Source organism: Podarcis raffonei, chromosome 2, assembly GCF_027172205.1.
Source record: "Podarcis raffonei isolate rPodRaf1 chromosome 2, rPodRaf1.pri, whole genome shotgun sequence".
Taxonomy (NCBI): domain Eukaryota; kingdom Metazoa; phylum Chordata; class Lepidosauria; order Squamata; family Lacertidae; genus Podarcis; species Podarcis raffonei.
In genome coordinates this window covers 23,216,116-23,232,456 of record NC_070603.1, presented here as the reverse complement: position 1 = coordinate 23,232,456, position 16,341 = coordinate 23,216,116, and the positions used below count along the sequence as shown (strand labels likewise).

General features: G+C 44.3%; 1 protein-coding gene across 4 annotated transcripts; it reads left to right on the top strand.

The window, feature by feature from the left end:
• The first annotated feature begins 4,771 nt into the window (after positions 1 to 4,771).
• Positions 4,772 to 11,509, top strand: DDX5 (DEAD-box helicase 5). 4 transcript variants are annotated; one of them, XM_053375317.1, is made up of 13 exons: positions 4,772 to 4,926; positions 6,122 to 6,287; positions 6,407 to 6,503; positions 6,598 to 6,731; positions 6,818 to 6,883; positions 7,527 to 7,668; positions 7,793 to 7,953; positions 8,064 to 8,236; positions 8,374 to 8,484; positions 8,911 to 8,975; positions 9,071 to 9,130; positions 10,312 to 10,536; positions 10,842 to 11,509. In XM_053375317.1, the coding sequence occupies exons 1-13, from the start codon at positions 4,895 to 4,897 to the stop codon at positions 11,213 to 11,215; spliced, it is 1,806 nt and encodes a 601-aa protein (XP_053231292.1). In that variant the 5' UTR covers positions 4,772 to 4,894; the 3' UTR covers positions 11,216 to 11,509. The 4 variants fall into 4 exon arrangements, with proteins under 4 accessions (XP_053231292.1, XP_053231291.1, XP_053231290.1 ...); XM_053375316.1 differs by having other exon boundaries at positions 4,777 to 4,902; positions 8,914 to 8,975; XM_053375315.1 differs by having other exon boundaries at positions 4,777 to 4,902.
• The last annotated feature ends 4,832 nt before the right edge of the window (positions 11,510 to 16,341 follow it).

The following is a 16,341-nucleotide window of genomic DNA, read 5'->3' as shown; positions in this document are numbered from 1 at the left end:
GGCTCTCAGGGCGTCCTCCCCTCTCCCACGCGCTCTTTATCCGCACAACAACCCTGTGAGGTGGGCTAGGGAGACAGCGAGCCGCCTAAGGTCACACACAGAGACACAAAAACACCATGCGGCCCAGCTAGGGTTGCCATGCGTCCTCTTTTTCCAGGACGCATCCTCCTTTTTAAGGTAAAGGGACCCCTGACCAATAGGTCCAGTCGTGGCCGACTCTGGGGTTGCGGCGCTCATCTCGCTTTATCGGCCGAGGGAGCCGGCGTACAGCTTCCGGGTCATGTGGCCAGCATGACTAAGCCGCTTCTGGCGAACCAGAGCAGCGCACAGAAACACCGTTTACCTTCCCACCGGAGCGGTGCCTATTTATCTACTTGCACTTTGATGTGTTTTTGAACTGCTAGGTTGACAGGAGCAGGGACCGAGCAACGGGAGCTCACCCCGTCGCGGGGATTCAAACCGCGACCTTTTGATCGGCAAGTCCTAGGCTCTGGTTTAACCCACAGCACCACCCGCATCTCCTTTTTACGGGTATGTAAAAGGAGAGTCGTCATAGTTAAAAGTAGAAGTCAGCAAAGGTGTCCTCTTTTTTTGCAGACCTAGGCCACTGCCCAGTGGTGCCTGGGTCCACCGCCAGGTTTCCAGACAGGGCAGAAGAAACCTCTTGTCTTCGGATGGTGGCATTCGTGTCGATTTTGAAAGATGTAAACCAGCAGAACAGGCCCCTTGGCAGACATCATTTTGGATGATCAATGTGCCAGCCTTGAGAGCGCCTGCTCCTGCTGCCAACTAGCCACGGAGCACATGTTTTTAGGTTGGAAGGCAATGGAAGGTGGGCAGGAGAATAAAGGCATGCGTGGCACATTGGGCTCACGTGACTTACTGGGAGCCAAGTCGAGCCTAGCAAGGTCAAAACTGCAGGAGTCTTGGAAGGCGATTCCTCTGAGAAAAAGAACAGTTTTCAGCATTTCATCAGTGGGATCTGAGGAGTTTTCTTGATATTTGATTTTAGAGTGTATGCAAAATTGGAATTCTGCTATATCCCATCCCAGGCCTTTGCCGTTTGTTCCTAATGTTCCATTGGAGTCTATAAAATTAACCTTAACCATTTCTATTCTCTAGCTGTTGTAGAACCATTTTGCTCAAATGCCTATTCCAAAGAAATAAATTTGAGAAGCGTGATAGTTCCCCCCCAAAAAAATATTCATTTGTGACTTCACAATTCACTATTTTATCCATTCACATTTAACATTGTCCAGAAACGTAACACTTGATATTAGTTTTATAACCTTTGTACGCTAATGAATTTTGATAATAATGGTTTTGGATTTAGCATCCATGTTGTAGTTGAGTTCAGTCACAACAGAGATAAAGCTAAAGACTGAAAACACTTGATTAAAATGAGTCTAATGTCTCATAACATTATTGTATTTCCTTTAGTCCAGGAAATGCCAGCAACACATACTTGCTGAACTACACAATTGTGTGTAGTTTTGCAGTATCCCAAAGTAACATTGTCCTGGGCATTGCCCAAGTACTGATCCTATATCTTGACTTATGGTAGGTTGTACTTGGAGTAGACCCATTATTATCAATGAATATGGCTAACTTGGGTCCATTCATTTCAGCATTGGCTACAACCTTGTGTAACCCAGGTATGTACTTCATGGGTATTTGTGGATACAGCACTGTCACTTGAGGCTTTGGTGGTGAGAAGTGTCTCTTTCCAGTTTCAAGTAGTTCACCAGCTACAACCGTTCCTGGACAGGGATAGTCTGACCACAGTGGTCTATGCCTTGGTAACTTTCTTTTTTGATTATTGCAATAAATTATCCTTGAAGCCAGAGAGTCAATTAGTGCTGAATGCAATTACCAGATGTTTAATAGGTATGGATAGCATGGTTCATATTTCACTGATCCTTAAAACAACTGCATTGGCTGCATATTCAATTACAAGCCCAATCTAAGGTGCTGATATTACCTTTAAAGCCATAGCTACATTGCAACTAAAAACACGAAGTGGTACCTCTCCTTGTAGTAGTCTGCTGGTGCTTTAAGATCCAGGGGTGTGGTGGATTTCTCTGTTATAATTTATGCTGTACTGATAGGACTAATAAAGTCCAGGCTACAAACTTTTGAAGAAATAAAGCCTTATGCTTGGGGAATTTATCTGGGACCTGTTGCATACTGGAGCTAGTGCCGAGTTTTTGCTTTCATTTTCCTTATGTGGTTATTGCTTTGATGATGCAATCCCTTAGTTTGTTGTAAGCCTTTAGCTGACACGTCAACTAGTGTATACACATCCACATACACAGTGTCTATGATCATTTGAAATTCCCAAGGTAGGTATAGTGTGGGGGTACAGGGGTGTATGTGGGTGCTAAATCACCAGTATTAGAACTGCTGATTTTATACACCTGACTTCAGCTCTCCTTTTCCAAAAATGGATTCTGCACTTACATGGTGTTGTTCGTAGCTGCTGTTGGGAGTCCCACTGGTATCTTTATCCAGAGGCGTGAAGGTCTTCTGGGAAATCTGATAATTGCTGTACTGTTACTCTGCTTTTTGGCTTTGTTTGTTGCTTTGTTTGTTGTATGGGTATTCTTTGCTTGGTTCTGTGCACTTTCAATGTCTATTCCAATCATCATTTTTCCTTTATAATACTAATATTCCTGGCACTCCAGTCATGTTCTGCAGCCTTACTCAAACTGAATTGATTCCTGGATAATACCAAAATAGGTTTCGGATGAGTAAATAAAAATAATAAAATGTGGGGGGGAGGAGGAGTTATTGTTTTTATTTTTTTTTGTCTTTTTTATCTTGTATATGTTGTGAACAGCTCTGAGAGCTACAGATAAAGGGAAGTATACAAATTTTATTATTATTATTATTATTATTATTAATAATAATAATTTTGTGCTGCCATCTTGTTTCCAATGGGTAGTCTTTAGATAGGTTCTCATCAAACATTTAAAGCACATCCGATACACATCATTCCTCCAAAAAACCCTGAGACCATAGCTATAATTCCCAGCACCTTTAAAAAACCTAGTTATCAGGATTCTTTGGGGAAGTCATGTGTTTTTAAAGTGTGTTAGATGTGCTTTAAATATAGGATGTGGATTAGCCTCGAGTTTCCTGTGAGTTGTGTGAGAGCAGAATGCTATGGTCTTATGCCATGTGTCTTATTTATTTTTAAATACCCGTTTTGGCTCACCCTCCATCAGATGACCCCAGGGCAGTTAAAAACACAAATGTATGCACTCTCTTTCCTTTCTACAGCTCATATGCACTTGTGGTAGTGACCTCTGCAATGACTCTTTTCAGTGCTGCAAGTTGGCCTGTTACATTCCAGTATTGTGATGGATGCTGTCATCATCCAGAAGGGTGTGCCCTTCCCCTCTCCTATCCTGTGTTAAGTCCTCTCTGCTGCTGCTTTTGTACCACTGATGCCATCCACATAACCTGTTGTTTCATGTTCTGAACTACATTCAAGTCAAAATAAATTGTCACTATTGCTACATGTTTTGGCAAGCAAAAAGGGAAGAGAGCGGGGTGCTTGGGAATGGGGAAATGAGCCTGTTGCCTTGGGGCAACACTATTGCTGCAGAAAGATCACTCTGCAGTTGAAATTTAGAAGCAACTTCGCTGAAGAGGAGCACAATGCACAAAATTAATAGGATCGGGTTCTCATGGGTCAGGGATGCAAGACTTTTATATTACTGCTGTTAAGTGCAGTGCAGTTAGGGGTTCTTGCCCTGGCAACAGGATTGGACTTTCCAAAGTGGGTACCATGGAGAGTAGGCCTTTTGTTAGTGGGCAGAACCTGAGTTTGCTAGAAGGCTGATCGCCAAAGAATTGATGCTTTTGAATTATGGTGCTGGAGGAGACTCTTGAGAGTCCCATGGACTGCAAGAAGATCAAACCTCTCCACTCTTAAGGAAATCAGCCCTGAGTGCTCACTGGAAGGGCAGATCCTGAAGCTGAGGCTCCAATACTTTGGCTACCTCATGAGAAGAGAAGACTCCCTGGAAAAGACCCTGATGTTGGGAAAGATGGAGGGCACAAGGAGAAGGGGACGACAGAGGACGAGATGGCTGGACAGTGTTCTCAAACCTACGAACATGAGTTTGACCAAGCTGCGGGAGGCAGTGGAAGACAGGAGTGCCTGGCGTGCTCTGGTCCATGGGGTCACAAAGAGTCGGACATAACTAAACAATAAATAGATTGTGGGGGCAGCTGCCCCTCCCTTGGCTACGCCCATAGCGGATGCTGCACTTTTCCTGGAAATCTACGCGCTATGAAGGGCTTCCTTCATTACCATCGCTTTGAAAGGCTCCCTAAGCCGGGAAGGGTTCACCATTACCGTTAATCGCACGGTATTTCTCTTCCCGGGGGCGCAGGCAGCTCGCTCCCTAAGGTGTGCTGGGGCGACCCTCCTTTCGGCTTTAAATGGGGGGAGTAGCGTAAAGTGGGAGTGGGGGAGGAAAGCCCTACGGGTCTTTTTAGGCCGAGACTGTTCCTGGGCCGGCGTTGATGGCAGGCCGGACAAGGAGAGCCGCTTCCGTTTGGCCTAGTTTACAACCACCCGGCACGCCGGCCGGCCGGCTTCGAGGACGAGAACGGGCGCATGCGCGCCCCCTTCCCTGCCCCGCCTTTCGAGGAACAGCAGAGGAGAATCTTGCGGGGGCGGGGGAAGAGGGCGCGAACGAGCTCGTCGCTGACGTCACGAGCCGGCTTCCCGGCATTCGCGGCGGCGCCGGGTATATAACCGGCATCCGCCCGTCCGGACCCTCCCCATTCAGTCGCCCTCGTCATCGGCGTTTCGCTTGTGGACCGTCCGTGCCGTTTCATCCTCGACGTCTTGATCGCCGCCGTCGCCGTCGCCGTCAGCATGCCTGGGTATTCCAGTGAGAGGGACCGCGGGTGAGCCTGAGGGGCTCGGTTCACTTAACACGCGGCCGGCTCCCCGAGGCTCCCGCCTTAAAATACCGTCTGGGGCTGGGATGGCGGGGGTCGTTAAAATGGCGGCGGCGAGAAGCAGCCGTTTCCCGGCGACCGCTCGAAGCGCGCGGAATGAGGGGAGGGGGCGGAGGAAGAAGGATGACCGACCGCCTGAGGGACGTCGTCGCTGGCCGAGGCCCGATAGTTAGGATGGGCGGGGGGGCGGGGGGGCGGGGGGGGGCGAGAAGCGGGAGGTTAATTTGACGATGGTGTTCCGCTGAGGGGGGGAGAGAAAAACGGGCGATTTAGGCGGGGGGCGGGCAAGAGAAGCGCAGCGGGCAGGAGGCAGAAAAGGACGTGCGGACTGGGATTTATCTTCTCGCCGAAACCGGTTTCCCCTCCCCCTTTTTTTTGTCTCTGGACTCGGGCGGATGTCAATGGCTGGCCCCGCCATGCGGCGACCGAGGGGGAAATCAAAATGCCGGCGGCTGCCTTTGTTCCTCCTCCGTCTGCTTCTCTCTATCCCCGCCCCGGCGTCAAAATGGACGCGCCGACTAGAAAATGTGGCGTAGACGGAAAAGACAAAAGCGGGAGGGAGGGGGGAGACGCCTCTCGGCCTCCTTTGTGTGCGGCTTGGCGCGTTTGGGCGGGCGGCCTCCCCCAGCGCCACCCCTCGCCCCTGCCACGCGCCCCGGACAAAAAGCCCAGTCTAGAAATGGGATTAATTTAGGGGAACGAAGGCTAGGCGGGGGGTAGGCTAAGCGGGATTTAGAAGCCCTTTTGGGTGCGCGCAGGCGCCTTAAGCGCCGTGCTTCGAATTTCTCCCCCGGCTCTGAATGAAGCGTTAAGATATGTGTCTAAAAAGAGAAGTAGCCTAATCCCGCCGCTTGAAAAAGCTAGCTTCTTACCGGAACCGTGTAGGTTTCATAACCATCCCCGCCCACTTAGGAGCCTGACGCAAAGAGGGAGTGCCCGGCAATTACCGACGGCGACGTTTGTTTTTGTAGCGTTAACCCAACTTCAGTTCTCTTTTCTAGTATCTTACCAGTTCTGAACCTTACTGTGTTTTTAACTTTTGGGTTGGAAGCTATGGGGTACACAGATGCCAGCGATCGTTTTTTAATATGTCCCTTAACCATGGCTACTTACGACACTGAATTAAAATTTGCTTTGGCAGGTTTGGTGGCCCTCGTTTTGGAGGAAGTCGAGGGGGATCTTTAGGTGGGAAGAAGTTTGGGAACCCTGGAGAAAAGCTTACAAAGAAAAAATGGAATCTAGATGAGCTTCCTAAATTTGAGAAGAACTTCTACCAGGAACATCCTGATGTTGCCAGACGTCCTATGGTATGAAAACTACTAACTTTGTAGACAATGTTGCTTGAATTGTGCTGTAATTAAAGCGTGTTTAAATCACTGTTTTAGTGAATATTATGCCTGATGAGTCGTGGTTTTTTTATTTGCAGCAAGAGATTGAACAATACAGAGCAGGAAAAGAGATCACAGTTAAAGGCCACAATTGTCCAAAACCAGTTATGAATTTCTATGAAGCTAACTTTCCAGGTAAGTAGTAAATTTATTGGTAGTAAATGCATATTTGTATATACCTCTTTAATAAAGTTGTTGGACTTAACTAGCATACTTCCTTGTATTTTAGCAAACGTTATGGAAGTTATTCAGAGACAGAACTTTACGGAACCAACTGCTATTCAGGCACAAGGTTGGCCTGTTGCCTTGAGTGGACTGGATATGGTTGGCGTAGCACAAACTGGATCGGGGAAAACACTGTCTGTAAGTACTTCTGTTTAGCTGTTCAGATGATTTAAATGAATGATATTTTTTTCCTTGAACTAAGATCCTTCCTTTTCCCCCAACAGTATTTGTTGCCTGCTATAGTACACATAAACCATCAGCCATTCCTAGAACGAGGAGATGGGCCCATTGTAAGTATTGAGCAACATGAAATTTGTTGTGTGGCGGGGTAACGAGAACTTAAACTTGGATGTCATGGCTGTAGAAACTTGTATTTGTGATAGGATCGAGCTGAAAGTTTGGATTTTTGATCTTAGGGCTCAAATGTTGGGGATGCAGCTTGAACAGGAGGACTAGAACAGAGATCTCTGTTAAAGTTCTGCGAATAAATAATGGGAGAATGTCTATTTCATTATCTTTTTAAGCTATTGAGTCTTCTCAGCAGCTTCCATTTTTTTCCTAGAGTGCCACAGAACAGTACTGCCACTGCAGTATTGATGAGTTTTGCTTTGCTCCCTATGACCTTCCAGTGGCCAAAATCCCTGTTACAGTAGTATAAACACAGTTCATTACATCTTCTATAGCAGTTGTTGAAGCCATATGATTTATTTGTCAATCACAAACTTGTAGACAGATGGAAAACCGCTAACCAAAAGGCATAAAGTCGTAATGAGCTTTACTTCCAGAAGTGAATCTGCACCAGTGTGTTTACTTTACTTTCAAGAATGAAGTAAAGAATGAAGTAAAAAATAAAATGTTATATCATTTTCAGTGCAATCTGTACCAGTAACTACCCAGAGTACAGTATGACTATATTTGTACTTCTGTTCACAGTGTTTGGTGCTGGCACCAACTCGAGAGCTGGCTCAGCAGGTGCAGCAAGTGGCTGCAGAATATGGCAGAGCCTGCCGTTTGAAGTCTACTTGTATTTATGGAGGTGCTCCTAAGGGACCACAAATACGTGACCTGGAAAGAGGTATGAAAATGACAGCTGAGCAACGTTCTAGTATGTTAAGCCTCACCATGATAGCTTATAAGCTACAAAGAGTGTAAAATCATTTTGAGAAATGACTACTAAGTAACTTACATTTTGCTTTCAGGTGTGGAGATTTGCATTGCAACACCTGGTAGGCTCATAGACTTCTTGGAAGCTGGAAAAACCAATCTCCGGCGATGCACTTACCTCGTTCTTGATGAAGCTGACAGAATGCTTGATATGGGATTTGAGCCTCAGATTCGAAAAATTGTAGAACAGATTAGAGTAAGTTCACACTTTCATTGGACACAGTCGGGAAGTTGTGCCCAGGAACTTGCTAGTTCTAGGAGCTGGGCAACTGACAGAATGTTAAAAAAATATCAATTTACTTCCAGCCTGACAGGCAGACTCTGATGTGGAGTGCAACATGGCCCAAAGAAGTTAGGCAGCTTGCAGAAGATTTCTTAAAAGAACATGTACACATCAACATTGGCGCATTGGAACTAAGTGCAAACCACAATATTCTGCAGATAGTGGATGTATGTCATGATGTAGAGAAAGATGATAAGTAAGTAAAATTGGAAATGCTTTCGGTTGAAAGAACAGTTGAAGCATTCTGCAGATCTTTAAATGATTTATACACAAGTCATTTGCATTAATCCCATATTTCTGAAAGTTTTTGATACTACTGTTTCCTTACAACAGGCTTATTCGGTTGATGGAAGAAATAATGAGTGAGAAAGAAAACAAAACTATTGTCTTTGTGGAGACCAAAAGAAGATGTGATGATCTTACTAGAAAAATGAGGAGAGATGGGTAAATATTTCCAGTGAACCAAATTAGCATAGGCACTTGAAGGAATAATTCAGTTAATTAAATATGAAAAAAATTGTATACCTGAAATGGGAGGGGTAGCCTATTCCGTGGTACCCATGCTGGTGCTGCAGAACCCAAAGCAGTTATGTGTCCCCACCATAATTCCAGAACTGTCAGGTCAAGATTAATGTAATTCTATATTTCAAGAGTAATGTTTTCCAGTAGATTTTTATGAAGTGTGAATTTTGTAGCAGGATAAAGATTATAGAAGTGTTTTCCTGATAAAAGTGGAAGAACTTGCTGGGGTAGCGGTGCCATGTGCGTTTAGTGGCTGTGCAGGACAAAATAAAAGGTCACTGCTAATGTATTACTGGTTAATTTTAGTGACTTTGATAAAAGATACTTATGTGACGGTAAATATTACTGCAGGTGGCCAGCAATGGGTATCCATGGTGACAAAAGTCAACAGGAACGTGACTGGGTTCTAAATGGTGAGTAATTCAGAACGGCTTCTAAATTGATGAATTCAGAGGGTTATTCTGCTAGAATACCAAATGTTTTTTAAAAACGGTTTTCTTTGTTTCAGAATTCAAACACGGAAAGGCTCCTATCCTGATTGCTACAGATGTTGCCTCCAGAGGTCTAGGTTAGTACAACTATTTTGGGTGACAGACAACTTTAAAGAAAGTTCGTTGCTTTCTTTAACCTCTGCATTTTTCTAAGTTTTTTCACATAAAGGTGCAGTCTTTGTGGCAAGGCCTAGGCATGACAATCGGAGGACTCGAGGGGGATGGAGGACTAGTGGAAGTGATCGTCTGGACGCTTCCAGTCCAATAGAGAGGTGAAAGTTGAACATTGTGTGCCAGTAATCTTCAAAAGGCAAAGACAAAAACTACGAGCCCATAAACTGTTCTCTCAAACGGTAGCATCATTCACGGTTCACTTTTGCCCGGTTATTTCTACTGTTCCATGCTTTGCATGACTGCCATGGTGCACTGCTGTTTAGTCTGTGTGCATACTGTTTGCTGTGGTCCGTGAGTCTTTGGATTTCAGTGAGTTTGCTGAAATGTCGAAGAATAATTAAACTACAGTGATCTCTGGTTTTTTTTCCAACCTTTGAAATGGAGAGAGAGCAGCTTTAAAATGTACTGAGCCTTGTACAAATTGGTGAGTACTGGCACATGAAATTTGAAAGTCCACCTCTCAATTTTACAAGTTGGGGTGGGAAAAGCAGTGGCTTTTCAAACCTGGAGTTCCTCCGTCACCTATACCCTAACCGTCATGTCGAGACCTGCCAGAGAGAGACACACACTCAAGTGAACGCTGGCTTCTTGGAAGCGCTTGCCTAGACGAGACACAGTGCATGAAAACAACTTGATGACCTTTCGGGGACAGGTATGTTTTTCTTGCAGCTGCGGTTGAAAGGTCTTGGCAAGACAAGCAGTGTGGCCCTCTATTAGAGCTTCTGGTGTGTGGCAAGACCTCATTTTTTTTATACCGAGGTCCTTGGGAGCACACGGAAGAGGCTACTGTGAACTTATTTGGTCTTACTGCAAGAAGCATTCAGATGTCACTTGACTTGTTAGGGGCACTCTGGTAAGGATTTAGATCACGGGGTGAATTGCAAAGAGGTTCAGAGGAGGGAGAGCATCCATGATCTCAGGTGTTGTGGTTTTTATTTTTATTTTTTTCAGGAATAGATAATTAACATTCTTTACAGCAGTTACCATCTTAAAATCTATTACTGTCTAACTTGCTTTTTCATCTGGCTGTTGTGGTGTGCAAAATTTTGTACATTGCTTTTTGCCGCACTGCAACACTTTACAGATGTGGAAGATGTGAAATTTGTCATCAATTATGACTACCCTAACTCCTCTGAGGACTATATCCACCGAATTGGACGAACTGCCCGCAGTACCAAAACAGGCACAGCATACACATTCTTTACACCTAACAATATAAAGCAAGTAAGCGACCTCATCTCTGTACTTCGTGAAGCAAATCAGGCAATCAACCCAAAATTGCTCCAGTTGGTTGAAGACAGAGGTTCAGGTAAGTCTTATTTCTAGCATTTGATTCTTCCATTGCATGTGTTATTTAATGGACATCAGAATTCCTTTTTGCCCTAAAATGGATCTTCCTTGTATTATCACAGTACAAAATAACTCTTTAACAGTAGCTTTCAGTGCTTAAATATGTAACCAGTAAAGTTGTGTTCAGTTCTAGTCCTATTCCTTTGTGGTTGTATCGTTTTTAAGCTTTTTCAAAATACAACTTTTGCCTTGCTCCTGTTATGAGTTGGAGGTCCCAGATTGCAACAAGGAGTTTTCTTAACTTGCCTTCTAATTTTTCTGCAGGTCGTTCCAGAGGTGACCGACGTGACAGATACTCTGCGGGCAAAAGAGGTGGATTTGGTTTTAGAGAGAGGGAAAACTTTGAAAGAACCTATGGTGCAGTGGGCAAGAGAGACTTCGGTGCAAAAGCTCAGAATGGTGGCTATGGTGCTCAAGGTTTTGGTAACGGAACTGCCTTTGGAAACAACTTTGGAGGAGCTGGCATGCAGGGTGGATTTAGGGCTGGCACACCAGCTTACCAGAATGGTTATGATCAGCAGTATGGGAATAACATGGCAAACATGCACGGTGCAATGAACCAGCAGCAGTATGCGTACCCTGCAACTGGCACCACGCCAATGATAGGTTATCCAATGCCAGCAAACTATACCCAATAACTTAGAAGTATATTTAAGTGTCTTGTTTTTCATAATTGCTCTTTATATTGTGTGTTGAGACAGGATAGTTATTTAAAATCTTATGGAACATGCAGACGTGTCTGCAGTGCAGCTGTTAACTATGGTGCACTTTTCCGCTATTTAAGTTGAATATTCTCTACATTCCTGAACAATTTTTAGTTTTTTGTACTAGAAAATGCAGCCAGTGTTTTCACAAAGTAAATGTACAGTGATTTGAAATACAGCAACTGGGGGCAATGCATGGCCTTCCAATAAAGATATTTGAAAACACAATTGGTGTTCTATGTGATTCTGAGCACAAATAAATTAAGGAAGCTGACGATCAGTGGTGAACGCTTTCTATCTAATGGGGGGAGGGGAGGGGACTCATACTCGGAAGGACAAGAAAAGCTTCATGAAGTGGCTTACCCCTGCCGTTTAACTACTTTGAGCTCTTCATTTTGCTCTGGTTGCTATACAATTAAATGGTTGAAAATGATGGGTTGGTGTGGACTGGCAGTAGCTCCCACAATGTTAATGTTTTGATCAGTCCTTCATGTCTTAACTGCCCCCCCCCCCCCATCCACACATTTTTCTTGGTGGTTTAGGAGACAAAATATCATTTCTCAAACTTGGTGTAACACAAAGCCTTTGCAGCAACAGGGAAACCTGATGGGCTAATAAAGTAACAGTAACCAAATTTCCAGTGTCAAAGCTCCCCTGCCCAGCCTGTGGTGGAAGGCAGGATGATGAACCGTAGCTTTGTGTTGGATTTCCTTTGCTAAAAATATTTCATAACCTCAGGATTTTGACATAGTGATCTCATACATGCTTTGCCTTGCATTTCCAGTTAACTGGTTCACCCATAATAGGATTACTCGGATTCGCTGTAACTTAACAATGTCTGATTTCCCTCCATCCTTGATAACAAGCTCAGCAGGTTTAATGCTGCTCCATAAGCTCCACCTAATGGAAGTAGGTTATAACCATGATTTAACAAATCGTGTATGATGGAAATTTCCACTGGCCTGCTGATGAGTCAGAGTGCCAAACGAGAATAATTAATGCTGGCAAAGCAGCCTTCCATACTTCATCCAGTGGAGTGTACTTTTAAATCTGGTTTACTGGTTGGTGACTCAACAAGAGGCAGTCAACCACAACAAGTTTTTTTTGTTTTTTTTTGGCTTTATACCTAAATCTCCAGTGCAGGGCCCTAAGGGGTCTGGAGTTTTGGCATTAGACCCACAAGTTTCAGCCAAATGACTTCAGAGACATGTAACACTGCTATGCAAAGTTTACACAGACAATGTTCTGAATTGGAAGTGCGTATCTGACTAATCTGTTAACAGATCCCAAGATGGTGAAAGAAGGAAGGAACATGTTGCTTATGCAGGAGAGTTTCACACTCTTGTTACCAGCTCCTGTTAGCTGTCCCAGCTACCTATCTGATCTGGCTCCCTTGCTGTGAAACACGCCTCCTCTCAATATGTATCAGCTGTTATCACTGCTGCAGCCTTCTATTTGTACTCTTTACTAAGGGCCCTTGCTTTGATCAGCTTGCTAGCTGTACCCCTTTAACCCAGATCTCTCCCTTGGCATCCCCCCCAACTTCAGTCCAGCAGCAGTGTCAGCAAATCTGCACACTTATCAGTGCAGGTCATCTTGAGCTTAGAGCAGCATCCTTCAGTACTTGCTTGAAGACCTGGCAGGGAGATCTCGTTCATCCCTCTAGGTAAGCCCCACTTAGTTTAATGGGGCTTGCTTCCCAGTGACTGCATAGGTACAGATACAATATTGGAGGCAGCACTAAAAGTGCTGCTCTGCTCCCTAGTCAACACACATTTGTCCACATCAGTAACACATGAACTGAGCTATGGTGATGAAATCAGAGGAACAACTAGAAAAGAAGACACAAAGGTACACCTTTGGTTGCAGCAAAGACCAAGCTAATTTAATTGCTACTTCAAAACTGGTTCCAAATAAGCATTGAGCTGAATGCAGATGTGCCTTCTCCACTTGCAGACATGGTAGTGTTGATACTACAGTACCATCAGTACAGCAGGAACATGTGTGACGTGCCAGCACCGGAGGAGGGAAAAACTTAAAATACATAGCAGTTTTCAAAATATACAGAGGCAATTGTACTTCATTCAGCAGAGCTTTACTGCTACTGAAGGCAAATTAGCATAATGGTCACAAATACAATACATGCAGGATTGGCACAGTCCATAAAATCCAGTTGCAGCACTTACTATAAAAGGTAAAGGTACTCCTGCCCGTACGGGCCAGTTGTGTCCGACTAGGGTTGTGCGCTCATCTCACTTAAGAGGCCGGGAGCCGGCACCGTCTGAAGACACTTCCGGGTCACGTGGCCAGTGTGATGCAGCTGCTCTGGCGAGCCAGCACCAGCGCAGCACACGGAAACGCCGTTTACCTTCCCGCTATAAAGCGGTACCTATTTTATCTACTTGCACTTAGGGGTGCTTTCGAACTGCTAGGTGGGCAGGAGCTGGGACCGAAAGACGGGAGCTCACCCCGCCGCGGGGATTCGAACCGCCGACCATACGATCGGCAAGTCCTAGGCACTGAGGTTTTACCCACAGCGCCACCCGCATCCCTGGCACTTACAATAAAACTTGCAAAAACATTTATAAGACTAAACCTTAACACGATAGCATGCAGAAACAACACTAGAACAAAGAGACAGAAAACAAAGTGAGTGAAAACCCAGGCTCCTCCTGGCCTGACTTATAGTAAGTACAACCTTGACAGAAAGATAAACCAGTTTAAACCAGCTGTACTCAGCTTCCCATAAGAAAAAATCCAAACAAGAACCTGCGTGTTTCTTTCACATAGAAAGAAAACCACCTAGAATCCTCTTGAATTAATCAGAATAGGAAAAATCTCTACACATCAGATCATTACTTTCTGTACTAAGAAATGAAAACTGACATTCCCTCTATTTATTAGGTGCAGGAATTATAAAACACCTATAGAAAAACATTGTATGCACACCTTCCTTCCCCAATAATAAAACCTAGCCTTTTGTTGCTACACCTGCAATTCAGCAGCAGAAAAACAGCCTTACAAGGTGCTTCTGTTACTCTAACCTTCCTGCCTCTATGTTCCTAAAGCTTTAGCAATCACGGAGATCAATGGGATCTGACACAAAACTTTCTTTTCCTGTCTTTACTAGCAATCACAGCACACCACAGTCCTCATTCTACTTTTAATTTGAAAGCTGCCATAGCTGAGTGTCTTGTCTCCATCAATGCCTACTGCATTCAATCTGGAACCAGAACTGTGGCCATGGTTTCATTTACTCTTGTCTTGGATGCTTCCCAATGGCATGCAAAATGTTTCTACTGAACCATTTTTTTACCTAAATGAGGCACCCCTTGGTTCTAATTGAGAACACATTTTAAAATACATCTGGGGTGCAAATGGGCACTGTGCAAATAAATCAATACAGAAACTCGAGATTTCATCACAACTGTGATTGGACAGCATTAGCAAAGAGAGGAACTCATGATCTTCCTAACTCAGGTCTTTTGTAATCCATTACTGTATGAGGGATGCAGGTAGCACTGTGGGTTACACCACAGAGCCTAGGACTTGCCAATCAGAAGGCTGACAGTTCGAATCCCCCGCGACGGGGTGAGCTCCCGTTGCCTGGTCCCTGCTCCTGCTAACCTAGCAGTTCAAAAGCACATCTAAGTGCAAATAGATAAATACGTACTGCTCCGGCGAGAAGGTAAATGGCGTTTCCGTGTGCTGCTCTGATTTGCCAGAAGCAGCTTAGTCATGCTGGCCACATGACCTGGAAGCTGTACGCCGGCTCCCTTGGCCAATAAAGCGAGATGAGTGCCGCAACCCCAGAGTCGGGCACGACTAGACCTAATGGTCAGGGGTTCCTTTACCTTTTACTATATCTCCATAATGCAAGTTGGAGGAGACTAACTGAAAAAGTGGTTTACAACAGCCCTTTAATGTATAATTGAGGTCAGGTTGTGGGCAGGAGACTGCTTTTCAACATTGCAATGTACTCTGCTTCTATTACCATATTGGAAATGAGTATGAGAGAAGCTTATAACATCCCTGCAGTGTTGTCCATTGTTACTCCCACATTTCAAGTTGAGGATCCCGAGAGAGAAGCTTATGATACTGTAAACACTAGAGGTCAAATGTGGGGTTGAGATTTGTATGGCTTTCCACTCAAAATTCATCCATATAATCCCCTCCCATCGAGTTACAACAAATTCGGTCTACATTCATTCATTGATGTATTAATAGTCTGCTCTTTCATTGTATGTCAAGGCGGTATACAGTATATACATGGTCATAATAAAACCAGTAATTTTTTTACAAACAAATTGTAAACAAATTAAGACATTAGCAGGATTATTGTAAAAACTTGCAGTTTCTAAAACATATATGAAACAGATGAGGAAAAGAATAAATAGAGTTAACCGGGATATTCAGAAGTAGAAAAGGAAGGTAAATTCATGGAACCTCTGAAAGGGGGGAGGGAAGTCGAGGTTTGATAGGTGAGCATTGTTTTAATTTTTTTGTTGAAATGCTTATTTGTAAAAAATGAAAACTATAAACTTGTAAAAAATAAAATCAGTAAAGCACAAATTAAAAGCATTGATAGTGGCTGGTTAAAAGAGGCAGGGAATTGTGTTGTAAAGGCCTGTTCAAACAATAGTTTTCAGGAGAAAAACCTAAAATGCAAGGATAGCTCTCACCAAACCGCAGGCCTCCTGTGACACATATAGCACCCAGCTAGGTTCATAGGCCTCCTACTGCTTTGACTGCTGAGTTGTTGACAGACACCACTTTGAAATACCCCAAAAGGAGGTTGCAATCTTATCCCCACTTACCTGGGAGCCAGCCCTTTTGAACTCAGTATGTATTAATGTGCTGCTCTGGTTCGCCAGAAGCGGATTAGTCATGCTGGCCACATGACCTGGAAGCTCCATCAGCCAATAAAGCAAGATGAGTGCTGCAACCCCAGAGTCAGTCACGACTGGACCTAATGGTCAGGGGTCCCTTTACCTAAGTATTAATGCATACATATGATTGTGCTGAAAAGGTCTTGCATGAAAAACAAAGACTAATGTCTT

Excerpts from the sequence above, each read along its gene's own strand:
- DDX5 (XM_053375317.1), top strand. The coding sequence starts at position 4,895 with ATGCCTGGGTATTCCAGTGAGAGGGACCGCGG. Across the intron at positions 9,131-10,311 it reads TGTTGCCTCCAGAGGTCTAG|ATGTGGAAGATGTGAAATTT; the intron begins GTTAGTACAACT and ends AACACTTTACAG. Across the intron at positions 10,537-10,841 it reads GGTTGAAGACAGAGGTTCAG|GTCGTTCCAGAGGTGACCGA; the intron begins GTAAGTCTTATT and ends ATTTTTCTGCAG.